The sequence below is a fragment of the Ammospiza nelsoni genome, chromosome 7 (assembly GCF_027579445.1).
Source record: "Ammospiza nelsoni isolate bAmmNel1 chromosome 7, bAmmNel1.pri, whole genome shotgun sequence".
Taxonomy (NCBI): Eukaryota; Metazoa; Chordata; class Aves; order Passeriformes; family Passerellidae; genus Ammospiza; species Ammospiza nelsoni.
In genome coordinates this window covers 30,504,002-30,519,991 of record NC_080639.1, presented here as the reverse complement: position 1 = coordinate 30,519,991, position 15,990 = coordinate 30,504,002, and the positions used below count along the sequence as shown (strand labels likewise).

Sequence of the window (15,990 nt, the reverse complement as noted above, 5' to 3'; positions counted from 1 at the left end):
TTCAGAGAAAAGCTGCAGTAATTAGGGAGACTCAAAGATCTCAGTGGCCTTGGCTTTATTAAAGATAAAGGAGTGATTTGGTTGTGAGGAGGAGAAATCTAATCATATAACCTTTTCCAATCTCATAAGTAAACATCCAAAGTCTGGAATTTGACACTGGGGTAATTCAGACCAGAAAGAAGGTGAATGTTTTTAATGGCTGAGGAAAATTAACTTTGTGAGCTTCTGACCCAGTGCTGTGGTTGATTGTCTGTCATTGAAAATATTAAAATCAGTCTTGGGTGTTTCTGTAAAATGTAGCTCCAGTCCAAGTATTTGATTTGAAACTGGAATTAAATTTAGGGAAATTCTGTGACAGTTTTAAGCAAAAGTGTTTGATGGGGGAAAAATCCATAAGCATTTTTGTTTTCATTGAACAATTCCCCATGGAATGTGCTACAGGGCGTTTCCAGACCTTGGGTGATGTCTTGCTGACCCCCAAGGGCTGCTGCCTGTGCTAGCTCTGGCTTGCCCCTCTGTCCAAAGTGACTCTGTCTCTGTCACTCCTGCTCTGGCTTGTCCCTCTGCCAAAGTGACTCTGTCTGTGTCATTCCTGCCCAGGCCTTTGAGTGACCACCTTCACTGCCTCTGTGAAAGGCAGCAGATCTGCCAGAGCTCTGGTGGGACTATTGCTGAGAAAAATAGTGATCTTACCAGTATTTTGAACCTTATAGTTGTGCATCCTGTGTATCATCCCCTTTGCTGTTCATCAGAAGGGTGGTATAATTTCCTCAGATAATTTAGGATAGCTGTCCATAAGCATGGAAATTATTTTATTTTGAAGTGATGGTTCCAGTTTTTCACCAACATTTTGCACATAGCAGTTTTCTGGATTATCTAGACCTAATAAATTAACTTTCTATTGAAAAATTTTCTCTTCATATAGTAAAATATGATATCTCAAAATTTGATTCAGCTGCAAATTTGAAAAATCTGAAAAAAAGGTGACATGAGAAAAAACAACATCAGCATCCCACTTTGGGTTACCCTGACTGTGTTTGCATAATGTCTTGTTGCAGTATTAACATTTAAATGTAATTGATAACATGTGCCAATGCTGAAGTAGCATAGTTTAAGTGGACTTTCAAAATGAAAACTGGAGGCACTTGCACATTTTTTGCTTTGCTGTTTTGTGTGAAGCAGCACAAGTGTGCAGTGAGTTTTCATTTGGGCAAGAAGCTCTGCTGGGAATGCTAGCAGCCCTCCCTGTGCCAGGCTCCAAACTGGCTCCGCTTGGGAGCCCTGAAATGGTTCCATTAAAGTCAGCAGGAGGTATAATTTACCCTATTCACCTCAAGTGCCTGATGTTTTGCCCCGGCCAGAGGACATCCAGCCGCCCATCCAGCGCACGGCGGTGCAGCCGGGGGCGGGCGGGTGAGGCTGCGCTGGGAAATCCCTGCCGGCTCCACTGCGCGGTGCTCATGGCCCTTCTTTCTGCTTTCAGCCTGTGAAGATGGATATAAGCTGGAAAACGAGACCTGTGTGAGGTATGGTGACTGTTCTGCCCTCCTCCCACCCCACCATCCTTGCTCTGGTGACCTGTTGGCACAACTGAGCTGCTGAAACTCCCTGTTGTTCTCTGTTCCCAGCTGCCCCTTTGGCTTGGGTGGATTCAACTGTGGAAACCGTGAGTATCAAATTTCATTCCTTTCGTTTTCTACAGTGTCAGAAATAGGAGGTTTGAAAGAAATAATTGCAAGTGACTGTGTCTAAAGTGCAGTAGGTACACACTACTTTTTTCAGTGCTTTTTGTTCCTTCATTTTCTGTTAAAAGTAATTTTGTGGACCTTCTTTTACAAGGCTGACTTAATGTCATTTAAGAAAAGGAGATCTCCTTTCCCTGTATGGTCTGTCAGGATAGCACATATAGTGGGTACTCTTGAAGCTAGATATTTGAAGGTAAATCCATTTGAGTTACTCTGATCTATCAGTGAAGGCAATCTATTCCTTAGGGAATCAAGAACTTGTTTCTATTTCTTAGGGCTATTTTGCTTACGGGAAGGGGGGAAGGTGGGAAATAAGCAGCTAATCCCTTTGCATGGGGACTGTGGGTATGTTACACTGGGGTTTAAACCACACTGCTGTTTCTCAGCCTCTGTCTCTCCTGTCTGCAGCCTATCAGCTGATCACGGTGGTGATTGCAGCTGCAGGAGGGGGACTGCTGCTGATCATGGGCATTGCACTGATTGTCACCTGCTGCCGGTAGGTACTGCTGCCAGCCCACCTCAGTGCCACTGGATTGCACCACACCCAGAGTCCCCCGTGTGAGCTCTTAAGGACTAAAACATAGCGCAGCTAAGGACCAAAACATAGGTGAAAACATAGGCTAAGCAAGTGGGGTAATCTGAGATACAGAAGTATCACACTGTGCTTTCATTTGGGGAATTTTTAATTTTTTTCCCCAGCAGCCAGGCTAAACAATGGACTGGGTGTTTCTTAAAGGTACACCTGGAAATCATGTCCTCCAAGTATGGAGAGGCAGGGGAGTCATTCCCAATGCAGAGCTGTAAGGCTCTGAAGCCAGGAAGCAGACCTCAAAAGTGCAAGCTAAGTAGAAAGGAGCAGTTTAGGCAACAGGAGAGGTTACTTGCTGTTGCTCAAGTGGTGTTCGAGTGTATTTAAGGCTATTTTCATCCATCTTTATGGACAAGTCCTGCATGTGCTCTCACTGTGTGTGTCTCTCCCTCTCACACACACACTCACACACATACACACCTCATTCCCATACCAGCAGGTGGCTTTGGACATGATGTGTTTGCCTAGTAATCTCTATTTCCTGATTCATGTTATCTGAAAAGGGATGCCTTGCAGTAACACCTTCTCCCTGCTATTCCAGTTCCCAAATCTAGGATTTCAAAGCTCTCTAATAAAGCTGGCAACTGGATTTGTCAGTAATATCGATGTGGCAGTGGTTTGGTTGTGCCCATGTTACCCTATATTTTCAGCCAGGGGGATGCCAGCAAACCCCAGCCAGAAGATGAGGTGGCCCAGAGTGCAGATCTCCACAAGGGTGGACTGATCTCATGAGCCTTGGCCTTGGGCAGCTTATGTAACTTCCTGGAGGATACTCTCCTTTGACCTGGAAGTGTCACCAAAGTCCACACATTAAGTCCTGGAAGGACATTTGGTGTCACTCAGGCCAGCTCCTTGCAGGTCTTACTTCTTAGGAATTAACATAGTTCCTACAAGTGCTGTAGTTAATAGCATGGGGACTTCCATATGTTTTTCTTCCTCCATTTCCATGATTTTTCCATTGACTTAGATGAACACACATGTTTTCAAGAGACAAGGGGCATAGCTGGAACAGGAGGGGTTCAAACTGAATGTAGGGAAATATTCTTTCACCAAGGGAGCAGTAAGGCAGTGGAACAGGTTGCTCAGGGAGGTTACCATGTAACTTTGGAGATTTCAAATCCCACCTGATAATGCCCTGAGCTGCATGACCTGATTTCATATCTGACTTGGCTTCAGAGCAGATGGCTGGACTGTAGTCCTTCTGAGGTGATCTTTGTTCCCAGTCAAGATTCGTGACATCAAATAATGATCTCTCCTGAGATCATGCCAGAAGTGTATACAAGACAGCAGGATAAGTTGTAAGTTTTCACTTTCCCTCATTCTTTTATAAACAGGAAGAATAAAAATGACATAAGTAAACTGATTTTCAAGAGTGGGGATTTCCAGATGTCACCCTATGCTGAATATCCGAAGAATCCCCGGGCACAGGAGTGGGGCAGAGAGACCATCGAGATGCAGGAGAATGGAAGCACCAAGAACCTGTTGCAGATGACAGATGTGTATTATTCGGTATCTATCCATAGATTCACTTTTAACCCTTTGTGCCTCGTACAGGAAAGAGATATTCCTTTCTTTTTGGAAGTGCAGATCCCTTTCCTGCAAGATAAAAGGGCAAAGTAAATGTCTTCCATAGCAAGGCATTTTAGGAGTCCTATAGGCTCTAGGTATTACCTGTGATGAATATCACAAAGAGATGTCATTAGGAAGAATGCTGAGGAAATGTCTAGGAATAGTTTGGTAAAAATGCCCAAAAATCCCAATCCTGGAGTAGAGAAGGACAGTTAAAGGTTTTGGATAAACTGCTAGCATTCCCTGTTGGCAGTTTTCTCCTGTCCACCCTCACTGATGAAGGGGAAGGTTGAAACCTCTGTCTGGGGAACTTGGCCCCAGAATAGGAAGATGCTGGTCACTAAGGACCCCTCTTTTCCTCCATTCCTTCCCTCTCCAAGGTACATGAGGAGCATCCCTTCAGCTCTGAGGAATTAAGGACTAATAGGCTGTGTAGGGCACAGAAAGACACAAGCTCCAGTTGTTATGGCATGGTTGGTACCATCTGCTAATGGCTGTATCCAGAGCTGTGGTGCTGCTGTATCATCTGTCACTCATTTTCAGCAACATGTCCTTAAGGTGTGTGTGGGTTGCTCATGAGAGTGAAAGTCACAGGATTTCACCCAAATCACACATTCTGGTCTCCTTGCTTTCCAGAGCAGAGAGCTTTACTATTTTCCTGGCTTATATTTTAAGTTTTTCAGTGAGCAAATTTATTGGGTTGCACAGCATGGAGTTGAACAATTCTCCTTCATGCTTCCACTAAGAATGAGATATTTGAAATGAAAATACATTGCCTAATTTTTTAGACTAAATAAAGATTCTCATTATGCTGGGAACAAGAAATGGAAACTTTTTAGCAAGCAGTAGGTGATGAGGGTTTTGCAGGGATCTGCTCTATAACAGATTAAACCCAGAAGCTTCATGTTATTCACTGGGTGAAAGGATTTTACAGACTTGATCTTAGGCATCAATGTTCCTCCACCAAGTGTCCCCAGGAATCTTACTTAGTTACAGGAAGGGGAGAGAAAGGAAGATCAGATAGTCTTGTATTTGACATATAATTCAAGGGTCTGTGTTGGGAGATGAGGTACCTATGGTAAATGGGGAGAGAAGTGCCCAGGTAATACTCAGAGCAGGAGACAACCTTTGATTTTCTGTAATTGTCTCCTTTAAGGATGGCTCTAGGATGCTATCCTTTAAATGAGAGTTGTTTCAATACCTGAGCTCAGCAGTAGACTTTTTTTTTTTAATTAAAATTTAACTGTGTACTTAGACTGCACTTGGCAGAGTCAGGTAAGTTTCAAATCTGTTCATTGGCCAGATGTTGAAATTAGATTTCATTATAATAATCCCTTCAGGCAATACAGCAAAAATGGTTCTAGATTATAGAGATCATTAGAGATCCCATTGTTCACTCTGCCTACTGATCCAACAGCAAAGAAATATGGTAATGCTGTGCCTGAAGAAGGATTTGAGTGTGAGAATAAGACCCTTTTTATTTAATTTTTTTTTTGTTTTGTTTTGCTAATACAGCCAACTGGACTGAGAAATCCTGAACTGGAAAGAAATGGACTTTTTCCTCCCTACACTGGTTTGCCTGGATCTCGACATTCGTGCATCTACCCTGGACAATACAATCCGTCCTTCATTAGTGATGAAACCAGAAGAAGAGACTACTTTTAGCAAAGAGTGGAGAGGGAGTGGAAGATTGACACAGTTGTGTGGCCCTTAATTCCCAGGTGCAATCTGTCTCCTGGGTAGTTGAGGCCACATCAATCTTACTCTTCCCATTTAATAGGAAGGACTTTGAACTTCATGCTGAGCATTGCTGCCCTGAGGGACGGTCACAGTTGCTGAGCATCAGAGAGGAGGAGGAGGAAGAGGAGGGAATGGCTCAAGAAGCACATCACTAAAAGACCCAGTGGGAAGCTAACACGTGTACTCCTTATTCATTCTTCACTCTTGGCGCTACACGGGCAAGCATGGATCAGTACAGGCAGATGGACTGTGCCCAGCACTCTGCATTGAATACCACTAGGGAGTGTCTTGTTTACAGATCTCGTTCACTGTTGACTGTGCTTGTCTTCCTAGCCAGCCTTCATGCAAAGATTCACTGTGCAATTGCTTTTGGTCAGGCAAGTTTGTCCACTCCCTTTTAGATCACTGCCTCGCTGTCGGTTTCATGTATGATAGGGAAGCTGACTTATGTTCACCTTCATACTGGTAAAAGTTCTCCAGATTTCTGGGTCCTTGCCAAAGCCAGGTGTCTGGCAATATTGGCTGAATTTGTGGATTCATTGTCTCCAAGGAGTGTGGGAAGGTTAGTCACACCACTGCAATTTTAACAGAAAAAAGGCACAGTTGTTCCTCTGTGCTGCTTTGAAATCTTCTGTATGTAGAGAATGTTGTTGTTTTGTCAACCAATATTGTTCAGAAGTGATGCCACTACATGCCATCAGGGTGCTTCCATGTGGGATCCTTTGGGGCTCTGTTTCCCTGCAAGGATTTAAATGCCTGTAGACACAGCAATACAATATTAAGTAATTACTCACAGGGAAGAAGAAGATGAGCTGTGAATTCAGAATGTTTTTTACGAGGAACCTGTGAAGGAGTAATAATGCTGTAGTCTTGGCTGGGTAGAGGAACCTGAATTCTGGGCACTGAAGGTGGGATATGTTTTCAAACCTCCAGAGTCCACCTTGAATTTGTAGGCACTGTGGAGACTTTCAGTGCATTGGAAAAGAGGGCTTACTGCAGTCAGTTGCATTTAAGGAAGAGAAAAACATGATGCTTGCAATCCTGGCATAGCAAAGATCACTTATGTTGAAGTGTTTTTCTTTCTTCCATCCTAGTTTCGAGTGATTCAGACCAGGCAAGTTTCCTCACCCAGGTGTATTTGTTCATATTAGCAGAAGCTGAAGAATTTAAGTTACTGCATTTCTCACCAAAGATCAGGCTGAAAATTATGGACTGTATTCTGACCTAAAGTGAGTTGTGGAAAGAGATCTTACTAATCACAGAACCTGGAATGGGTTGGAAGGGATCTTACAGATCATTTTTTTCCAGTTCCTCTGCCATAAGCAGGGACACCTTCCACTAGACCAGGTTTCTTAAAGCCCCATCCAACCTGGCTTTGAACACTTGCAGGGATTGGCAACTTCTCTGGGCAACCTGTTTCAGTGCCTCACCATTCTCATAGTGAAGAATTTCTTTCTTGTAACTAATCTAAATCTACTTTCTTTGCTTTAAAATAATTTTCCTTGTCCTATCCCTGCATGCCTTTGTGAAAAGTCCCTCTCCAGCTTTCTTGTAGGCCTCCTTTAGTTACTGGAAGGTGCTCTAAGGTCTCCCTGGAGCCTACTCTTCTCCAGGCTGAACTGCCCCAACTTTCTCAGACTGTCTTCACAGGAGAGGTGCTCCAGCCTCTGACCACCTTTGTGGCCTCCTCTGGCCTCACTTCTTCTGATGGGAGCACTGAACACAGCGCTGCAGGTGGGGTCTCAGGGGAGCAGAGTGGAGGGAGAGAATCTGGTGCTGCCCAGGACACAGTTGGCTTTCTGGGCTGTGAGAGCACATTGCTGGGTCATGTTGAGCTTCTCACCAACCAACACCCCAAGTCCTCGGGGTTAGTTTCTATTCTCCAAGAGCCTGCATTTGTGCTGGGGACTGCCCTGGCTCACATGTGGGAAATATAATTAAATATCATGAAGTATATTTACCACTTATCTTTACTGCACTGTTAATCTGAGTCACCCAAAGCCTGTTTAGATACAAGGTCCAGATGCAGTTTCTCCTCTTGAATGTGAATGTGCTTTTAATTCAAGGTGGCTGCTTGTACAAGGATAAGAAATAGCACGGTTCCATTGCCACTAACTCACCACATCTGTAGTGTGCACATAAGCTGATATTCCCTTCTCCCCCACCATGCTTTAAAAGACACAGTACTCACAGCTAAGTTCATTAGGTAGCTCAGCTGACTGAAGCACTGAGGATCATGGGGTGCATCCCCCAAAGTGTCTAACCCTAATTCAGATGCTCATGTGTTGTGTGGCTGCTCACTGGAGGCAAACCTGGGGGGATGAAGAGCTCTCTATCAGGAAGGGGGTACTTGCATCCCACAGATGGTGTGAGTTCCCAGATCCTTTCCCAGCACTTCAAAGGCTCTTGTGTTCCCTACCAAAGGTCAGTAACTGGTATCCAGAGGGAAGTGAGACAGCAACAGGCAATTATAAGCTGTGTTGGCTTAGAGGTTTCTGGTCCCTGCTCACAGTTGCTTCTGTTTTCTCAAAACTTCAAGACAGGAAAGGTGCCCCAGATGTGCCTGAGAAGGCACAGTTCAGTGCACCAGCCATAGCACACAAACACACTGTCTCTTTTATGCCTCAGCTCTTGTCTTCTGTGCAGAAGCAGCAGGGTGAGCTTGCAGAGAACCAGAGCTTTATGGACACTCAGGGCAGTACCCTTTGTACTTGCATGAACTTTTGGTGACAATGCATGCAGCTTCACACCTGTCTGATCCACAATCAGCCTTGCAGCTGGTAGTGCACAGCTGATCTCAGCTGTAGGGGGAAAGGAATGGATGCTCATAGGAAGTACAGCTACCTAAGGAAGTGTATTTAAGGAAAGCTCTACTTACAGTGTCCAAAATATTACAACAGGTAAAGCACAAGAATTAGCTGTTCGTTGCCATGCTGATCAGAGTTTTCATCCAGGACAGAAAGGGCTGCCTTTCACCTGGTATGGAGCAGAGCTGTGTTTTTGTTACAAAAGAAAAGAAGACGCAATTCATGCAAAATCTAAATCCAAAGCCTATAGACAAGCACTGGACTTTGTCCCTTTTTAGCAAAGTAGCTTGTGATAAGATGTCCCAGCAATGCTGAGAACCCCATGATTTTCCCATGTGCCAGCATTTCCTCAGATGGGGAAGCATTTAGGCCTATGCTTATAGGCAAAAATGTTTAACTGCTTGGTTAGTTCAAAGACTGGGAGATGAACTTCTGCGTGTCAGGTACAAGGGCAAAGTATGGCACACCAACTCACAATTGCAGTCCTTCTGCACAAAGAGTATATGAACAAAACTTCTGGTCTGTATCTCCCAGCACATGGCAAATTGCAAGGGATTTGAGTGGAATTGAGTGAATTTCTAAAGAAAGCACACAAAAGTTTGACAGTAATAATTTTAATATCTTAATGGTCTTCAAATTCTTGCCGAATTGTATCTGGAGAGAAAGAGTCTCAGTAAATCCAGCAGGATTTTCTGAGTGAGGACTGCAAAACTTGGAATTTTCTGAAAGAGTGTTATTGCACTGAAATTTTCTCTCTGCCAATGGAAGTAAACATCGGGGCGTTTCTTGTGAGAGTTTATCCATTGCAGCCTGACCTTCTGTGTAGCTTGGATAAGGAAGGAGTCTCAGACCCAAGGCATAGTCCACATAAGGAGGGGAAAAAGGGTCTCTCCTGGCTTGCCACATCTTCTCTGGGTGTTTTAGGAGGCCCTGCCCAGCAGGCAAGAGAGGGGTTCAGGCAGGAGGAGTCAGCGCCCAGGTGAGTGCAGGTGCTTTCCCCGGGTGTTCCAGGAAGCTTTTGCGAAGGTGACAGAGGCAGCCTGGGGTGATCCACCAGCCCAGCTGCAACCTGTGCTGCAGTGCTCCTGTCTCCAGCCAGACACCACCCACTCCCAGCTCCCCTGGGACACGAGGGGTGGGTGCAGAGCACTGTGCTGTGTCACGGTTTGTGGTGGTTGTTTCACTGCAGTGTTCACTGCCTCACCCAGCAGCAGGGACTCACCCAGCCACAGCAGGGATGGGGGCAGTGTTTCAGTGCTGGTTGTCTCTGTGTAAAGCTGCCACCAGGACCCTCTCTGTGTCTGCCATGAACAAAGCTCCCTTTGGCAGTGGAGTGGGGCTTGTCACTCCTCTTGGGTATAAGAAGGGTCTCTCTGTGCCCTCCAGCCCACTTTCAAAATCAGATACTTCTCTGTTCACAACCTAACTCCCTGTAGGATATTTCTCATCATCCAGCTTATTTCTCATCTCTCTTTTAGATTACTTCTAGCTACCCCAAACTGAAAATTTTGAGCACACTGGATGTGTGGGATTCCCCTTTTTGCCAAGGGGAATCATTCTCCACTGTGTGAGAGAATAGGAGGGAAGTGGCATGTCTTTGGTATGGAGAATGCAAGTGGTTCAGCCAGATGTGGGGAAAGGAAGAAAAACTACACTAAGACTGCTCATAAATTGCTATTGCTCCTGGCTGCTGTGGAAAGTGAGGGGAGGAGTCAGCAATGACCCAAGGGCAGTTGTGTGGGTGTGTTTTTAATTAAATTTGGGAAAAAAATGCTAATTCTGTTGCTTGACAGGAAAAACTGTGAGAGGCATGTGTTTGCTGCTATGGTGCTCTGCCAGTTATACAGACAAAATGCCTTACCCCCAAAAATACCCCTGACAGTCAGCATAGGAGAGGCAGTCCCAGTGAACTGATCAGCAAAACACAGATTTGAGGAATCTTTCAGTAGGCATCTTGAACATACAGTCTTCCTGTGTCCTGCTGCTTGCCCTGTCCTTCCAGCTGCACTGGGAAAATCAGGCTTAGTTTTTTCACACTGTTGAAACCTCACAGCACTGAATTGGGCCATAAGTGGATAAACTGGACCAGGTTTTACCCCACACTGGAAGGGTTAGGTTTTATAGCAGCAATGAATCTCATTGCTCTTGTGGCATTTCCTGTAAGACCTACTGGCACAGTCATGTACTGAGTTACTGCTCATGAACTGCTTTATGAAAGTTATCTGCCTCCACACTCTTTATTGCTATTTAAAAATAGCAATAAATTGCAGTTAGAGAGAGGTATTTATCACTGTGAAATTGTTTGTGTCAGTACTTGTACAGGTTGTTTGCTGGGACCTGAGTGAGCACAGAGTGGGTTTGGACATTGCTGCAGATATGCTGAGTTGCTTTCCCAGGACTTGTCTCTGATGCTGGTCAATGGCCATATGCATTCCAAACCCAGCTGGAATTTTCATTCCCTAATAGTAATCTTTAGCTTTCTTCCTTAAATTAACAAGAAGGGATGCATTTTAGCTAAATGCTCTTCCTATGCTGACTAATGTTTTTTCCTCTTTACACACAAAGGATGTAATCCAGCATCCCCACAGTGACTGGGCAACTCTCCCATGGAATGTAAAGAAATTTTTTTTAGGCCTGAATTACTCCACCACCAGGGTCACCTGCATGTAGTACATGATTTCCCATGGCTCTGTCCGCCTGTTTCTGTGATACTGTTCCTGCCTCTCCATGTTTTTTCTGTTCTTTTTTTTAAAGCATAATTATTACTGTAGCGGAACCTGTGTTATGTGAAAATGAACAAAACAGCTTCAAGATTGGAAACAGTTTCCTGGGAAGAGTGTGAATGTGAATTTTGTGTAGTTGTTTTACTGGTCAGCCTGCCTCTTTCCTATCCTGTAGTATCTAGGGATGTAGAGATGCTTCCTGCTGTCACACATGTCAGCTGCTCTGCAGATCACTCTTGCCTGTCCCTTTAGAAATTAAGCAAGATCTCCTAGTTTCAGAAGGGGTATGTCCTATGCTTATAAGAGTCTGGGACCTTTTCAATGTACATTTAATTCTTCATTCCCTTGAGCTGCTGAAATTGAAAAGCAGGGGAGAAATTCACAAAGGAGTAAGAAGTACCAAAATTAAAAAAAAAAAAAGAATATGCTTAATTAATTTGCAGAAGTGTGACTTTTAGTACTGTGAGATCAAGTGTGGGATGACACCTTTTCTGTGTCTAGTCTGTGTTGCATAATATCCTTGTTGAGGGAACACATAGCAAGGGTACCTGATGTCCTTCCAAAGTGGTATTGAAATGCTAAATTGCTCAGTCTCTATTTCAATGAAATGCTTGAAGAGATGGGAGTCCCTACTTGGGTTAATGGCTGCAGCAGGCAGCCCCCAGATCAGCAAAATCCTGTATGGAAAAGTCCTGTGGAATACAGTGAACACTGATCACCTCTCTTGAATACGGCTATAGAATTTGCTGGACATTAAAAGTCTTCAATAAAATCTGCTAGGATGGATTTACTTAATAGAAAAAAAAAAAAAAAAGAAGCTCAACAGGATAAATATTTACTACTCAACAGGATAAATATTTACTACCTTCATTTTTAAAGGCAATCCTGTTAAACTCAGTCATTTGCTTTAAACCCATTAAATTCCACAGGACTTTGTCCCAGTCAAAGGTGAAACTTGGTGTGTAAAATCATAATGATTTATTTAAGCAGCTTTTAGAATCTCAGTAGTAAAGCTCACCTTTTGTGAACTCTCTTCCAAAAGATAAATTTTCAGCATTTGTTTGTGCTTCTTTACAACCTGAATGTAAACCTGCTTTATGTTCTTGACATTGCTCCACTCCCTTCCCTCTGTCTCTGAATGTTTGCTTCCAAGTCTCTGGGGTTCTGAGGATGTTTTCCAAACCAGTATTATTTAAAGTTGTATCATATTTTCAGCCTCCACTAATTATACAGTACTGTAGTAGCAAAATATAATTTTTAAGGATTGGATTATTTTTATACCTGCATCCAATATTATTAAATCTGGCGTTCTAGTCAGTATCATAAAAGGATACAATAAAACAATGAATATTACTATGTCCCTGCTTTTTATTGTATTTAGCTTTGCCTGTAAAGGGAAACATGTGCAATTTTTAGGTGGTTTTAATTATTATTATACATCTAATCCAGAAAATTAGGAATTGCATAGAAAAGAAATTGCTTTTGTTCTTCTGATGGTGCTTCCTGATAGAATGACTAAATTGAAAAGCAAAGAAGAAATGGGTATGTTCTGTTAGTTGTGCCAAACAAAATTCTGCTCAGCTGAAATACAAGTTGTGTTCTGATGCATTTACCTTGGTGGCACCAAGCAACTCAGTCTAATTTTAATTTTTCCTCAGTTTAATTTTTGCTGGAACTGGTAAAGCTGTTTGTTTATGTGTGTGAGTGCATGTTGGAGGGGAGGAAAACCTCAGGAGAGGTGGGTGCAGCAGGGCTGTTTGCAAGGGCAAAGGACTGGACCTGAGATCAGTCCAGTCCCAGTAGAAACCAGCAGGGACAGTGGAGAATGCCCAGCTGAGTGTCCCTCAAAGGAAGAAGGAGGGCACCTTGAATCCAGAGGAACACTCAGGCTGCTGAGAAGAGGCACGGCTTGCAACAGCATCTGGAGCAATGGCAGGTAGGTTCATTTGGGGCAATTTTTTCAGTGTTGCTCCAGAGCAGTACAACTGTGACAGAAATCAGATGGGACTAAGGTGGGATTCATCTGTTCTATGAAAATTTAGGTGACCAGTTTGAACACATGATCTGGCTCTCCCAGTAGCCATGAAAAGAGACACACACCCACAGAGAGCACGTCACCCCATGGTGAGAGACCACTTACCATGACTGTCTCATACTATTCTGCTTTCTGTGTGAGGTTGGTATCTGTTAGGAAATTGGCAGTGTAAAACCACAGGTCACAACATTTCCATGGGACTAAGTAAAAGGTCTTTGGGGTTGTGGAGAAGGACATGATTTAACAGCCCTGCCCACTCCAGATTTGCATGTCAGTGCCTCTGAGATTACTGAGTGCATCCCTAGTGTCTGCCCTCAAACTCTTGGGAACCACCTGAAAAGGAGTTAAAGAGCATCTGCTTCCCCAGATTATGTGTGAATCTGTATCCGTAGCTAAAGCTTTGATATAGACTTCTGAAGCTTTTTTTAAACTTTTAGCTAATTAAAACATATATTTCTACTTATATATGTCATATATAATGGAGGAAGCAAACTTACATGAAATAACAAAATATAGATGAATCTAGTAAGAAAAAGGATTGAAAAAATGTGCAGGAAAAAAGTATTGACCTAGTGCACATAAAGAGCTGTAAAATAATTTTCCCTACCTTTTCTTCTGACAGCATGATTGCCTCTTGATGACATGCACTTTTAAATAGATAGATAAGGCCCTTTACTTTTGGTATTTCTTTTTCCTGCCATAAAAAAGTATTGACAATAGAGCAGCTACTGTTACTAAACATAGCATATTTTTTTATTCCATAATAATTGTTCAGTGTTCTTGATTGGCATATCTGAGTTTTGACACACAACAGTTTGATTTTTCAGCCTCTGGAAAGTTATTGAGTTATTTCTGCAAAGGAAGTTTTCTCTGTAGTTCCTTGCAGGACATCACAATTCCTGTGGCTGTGTGAGTCTGTCTGGACTAACAGTCAACTTCTTATTGTGCTTAATGTGTGCTTAATGACTTAATTATTAAGTGCAGTTTCACTGCTATCAGTTCTCCTCTTTGGTTAATTCTCTGTGTCTGTTCTCCTAAACGACCGTATCTCTGGTTTATAATATATAATTAATTTCCCCACAAATCACCAAGCAATAGGGCACAGAGCCTGTCACCCTCCTTCCTGGAGAGAGCCTGTTGTGACCACTGGTGTGTCACAAATGGGCAGGGAAGGGCAAGCAGAGATGAAAACTGCTAGTCCATGATGATCTGTGTCTGTTCAGGACATTGCTTCCTGTAGGAACTGGGGCCTTTTGCATTGCAAACGACTCACACTGCCAAAACTGTGATCATAATAAACATAAACAACCAGCCAGGAATGGAAGTAAAGTTTAGAAATATAGGTAACACACCAGTTCCTGATGTGCACTCACTGTAGAGAACAGTTATAATGTGCAGGACTGCACACTCAGCCACTAGTCTTTAGTGTAGGCAGAAAAGCTGCACCATTTACACCTGCTGAGGACCTGGCCCTCATTTTCTGTAGTGCCTGAGAAGTTCTTTTGGTCCCATGCACTTCCTTACAGCCAACAGGGAGATTTTTGAGACCTGGATTAATCCGGCTGCACCTTGAGGCAGCATTGGAAAATCAGAGTGTAATCTGGGAGATGGCCATTGCCAGAGGATGGGTGACACAAAGCTGTGCCACTCTCCAACAGCCAGGTTTGTCCTCCTCTGCACACCCACTCCCACCTGAAGCACCTGCTGGGCTCTGGGGCTCACAGCACTGAAATTTGTTATTCTGACAAGACTTTGGGATTCATTTTTGGATGTCCCTGAGGCTGGGAGGGTGGTGGTGGCCTGAGGTGGAGGCTGGACACTGGCCAAGCAGGTATGCACAGGGCACTGGGGCCAAACATTTCCCAGGCATTTCCTTCTCTTATTCTGTCAGCTTCCTGGCAAACCACTTTGAAGGAGGGGCCTGGAGGAATTCAATGATCTGATGGGCAATGGGCATGGGAGGCAGCAGCAGCAGGGCAGGAGCTGAATCCAGCATAGCCTGAAGGAGCAGACAGAGGGAGAGGGGGCTGCCAGGGGGTCACTGTGGGGATTGGGGGTAGGTGTGGGGAGCAGGTCACACTGGAGGGACTTCAGGGACAGAGATACAAAGGAAGGCACAGGCGACCCCCCCACATTTCAGGCTCAGCATCCTGAGCAGGTTCACAGAGGGACAAGGCTGCTCATTCCTTGTGCCAGCAGAGGCACACAACCATTTTTGCTGTCGGTAAGCCAGCAGTGCTTCCTGGTTCAGTGCAAGTTAAAAGTTTAAGACAGCCCTAAGCTCAGGAATGACTTTGAGTAATACTTCTGGTCTCTCTCACCCTCCTTCATTCAAGGAGATTAACCAAGACTGCATTTCTTGTTCTTAAAACAGAAAATCAAACAAAAGCAGACAAAGGGAGAGGCATTTACTACACGGAGCTGTTACGTGGCATTCAGTAGTGTGTTCATAACCCGCCTGTGTTGCTGGCAGTGGGGTGTGCCAGAGGAGACCAGGACCATAGCCATTAGAAGTGGCATTGCAGAGGATAATACACTGGTGGGTTGTTTGTCCTTCTTTTGTCTGGTAATGATGGCATAACCTGTGTTTACTTCAGAGAAAGACTTTACTGGCAGTTGTGGCAGGATACAGAGTCACTCAGACCTTCAAAATGAGAGAAATTACACCTTTGCCGGAAAAGGAGGAACTGGAAATCACTGACCTGGCCCAGCTGACCTCAAGCAGTGCATTTTACTGGAGCACAAAGCAGAACTAACACTGGAAAACTTGGGCAGGGGAGGC

At 44.0% G+C, this 15,990-nt stretch overlaps 1 protein-coding gene across 2 annotated transcripts in view; it reads left to right on the top strand.

The window, feature by feature from the left end:
* HEG1 (heart development protein with EGF like domains 1) overlaps positions 1 to 12,526 on the top strand; it is a 51,619-nt gene extending 39,093 nt beyond the window's left edge. For both annotated transcript variants that reach the window (XM_059476150.1, XM_059476151.1), the window contains exons 17-21: positions 1,484 to 1,526; positions 1,629 to 1,666; positions 2,154 to 2,241; positions 3,669 to 3,843; positions 5,419 to 12,526. In XM_059476150.1, the coding sequence (XP_059332133.1) occupies positions 1,484 to 1,526; positions 1,629 to 1,666; positions 2,154 to 2,241; positions 3,669 to 3,843; positions 5,419 to 5,568 (494 nt within the window). In that variant the 3' untranslated portion in view covers positions 5,569 to 12,526. The remainder of the gene's footprint in view (positions 1 to 1,483; positions 1,527 to 1,628; positions 1,667 to 2,153; positions 2,242 to 3,668; positions 3,844 to 5,418) is intronic.
* The last annotated feature ends 3,464 nt before the right edge of the window (positions 12,527 to 15,990 follow it).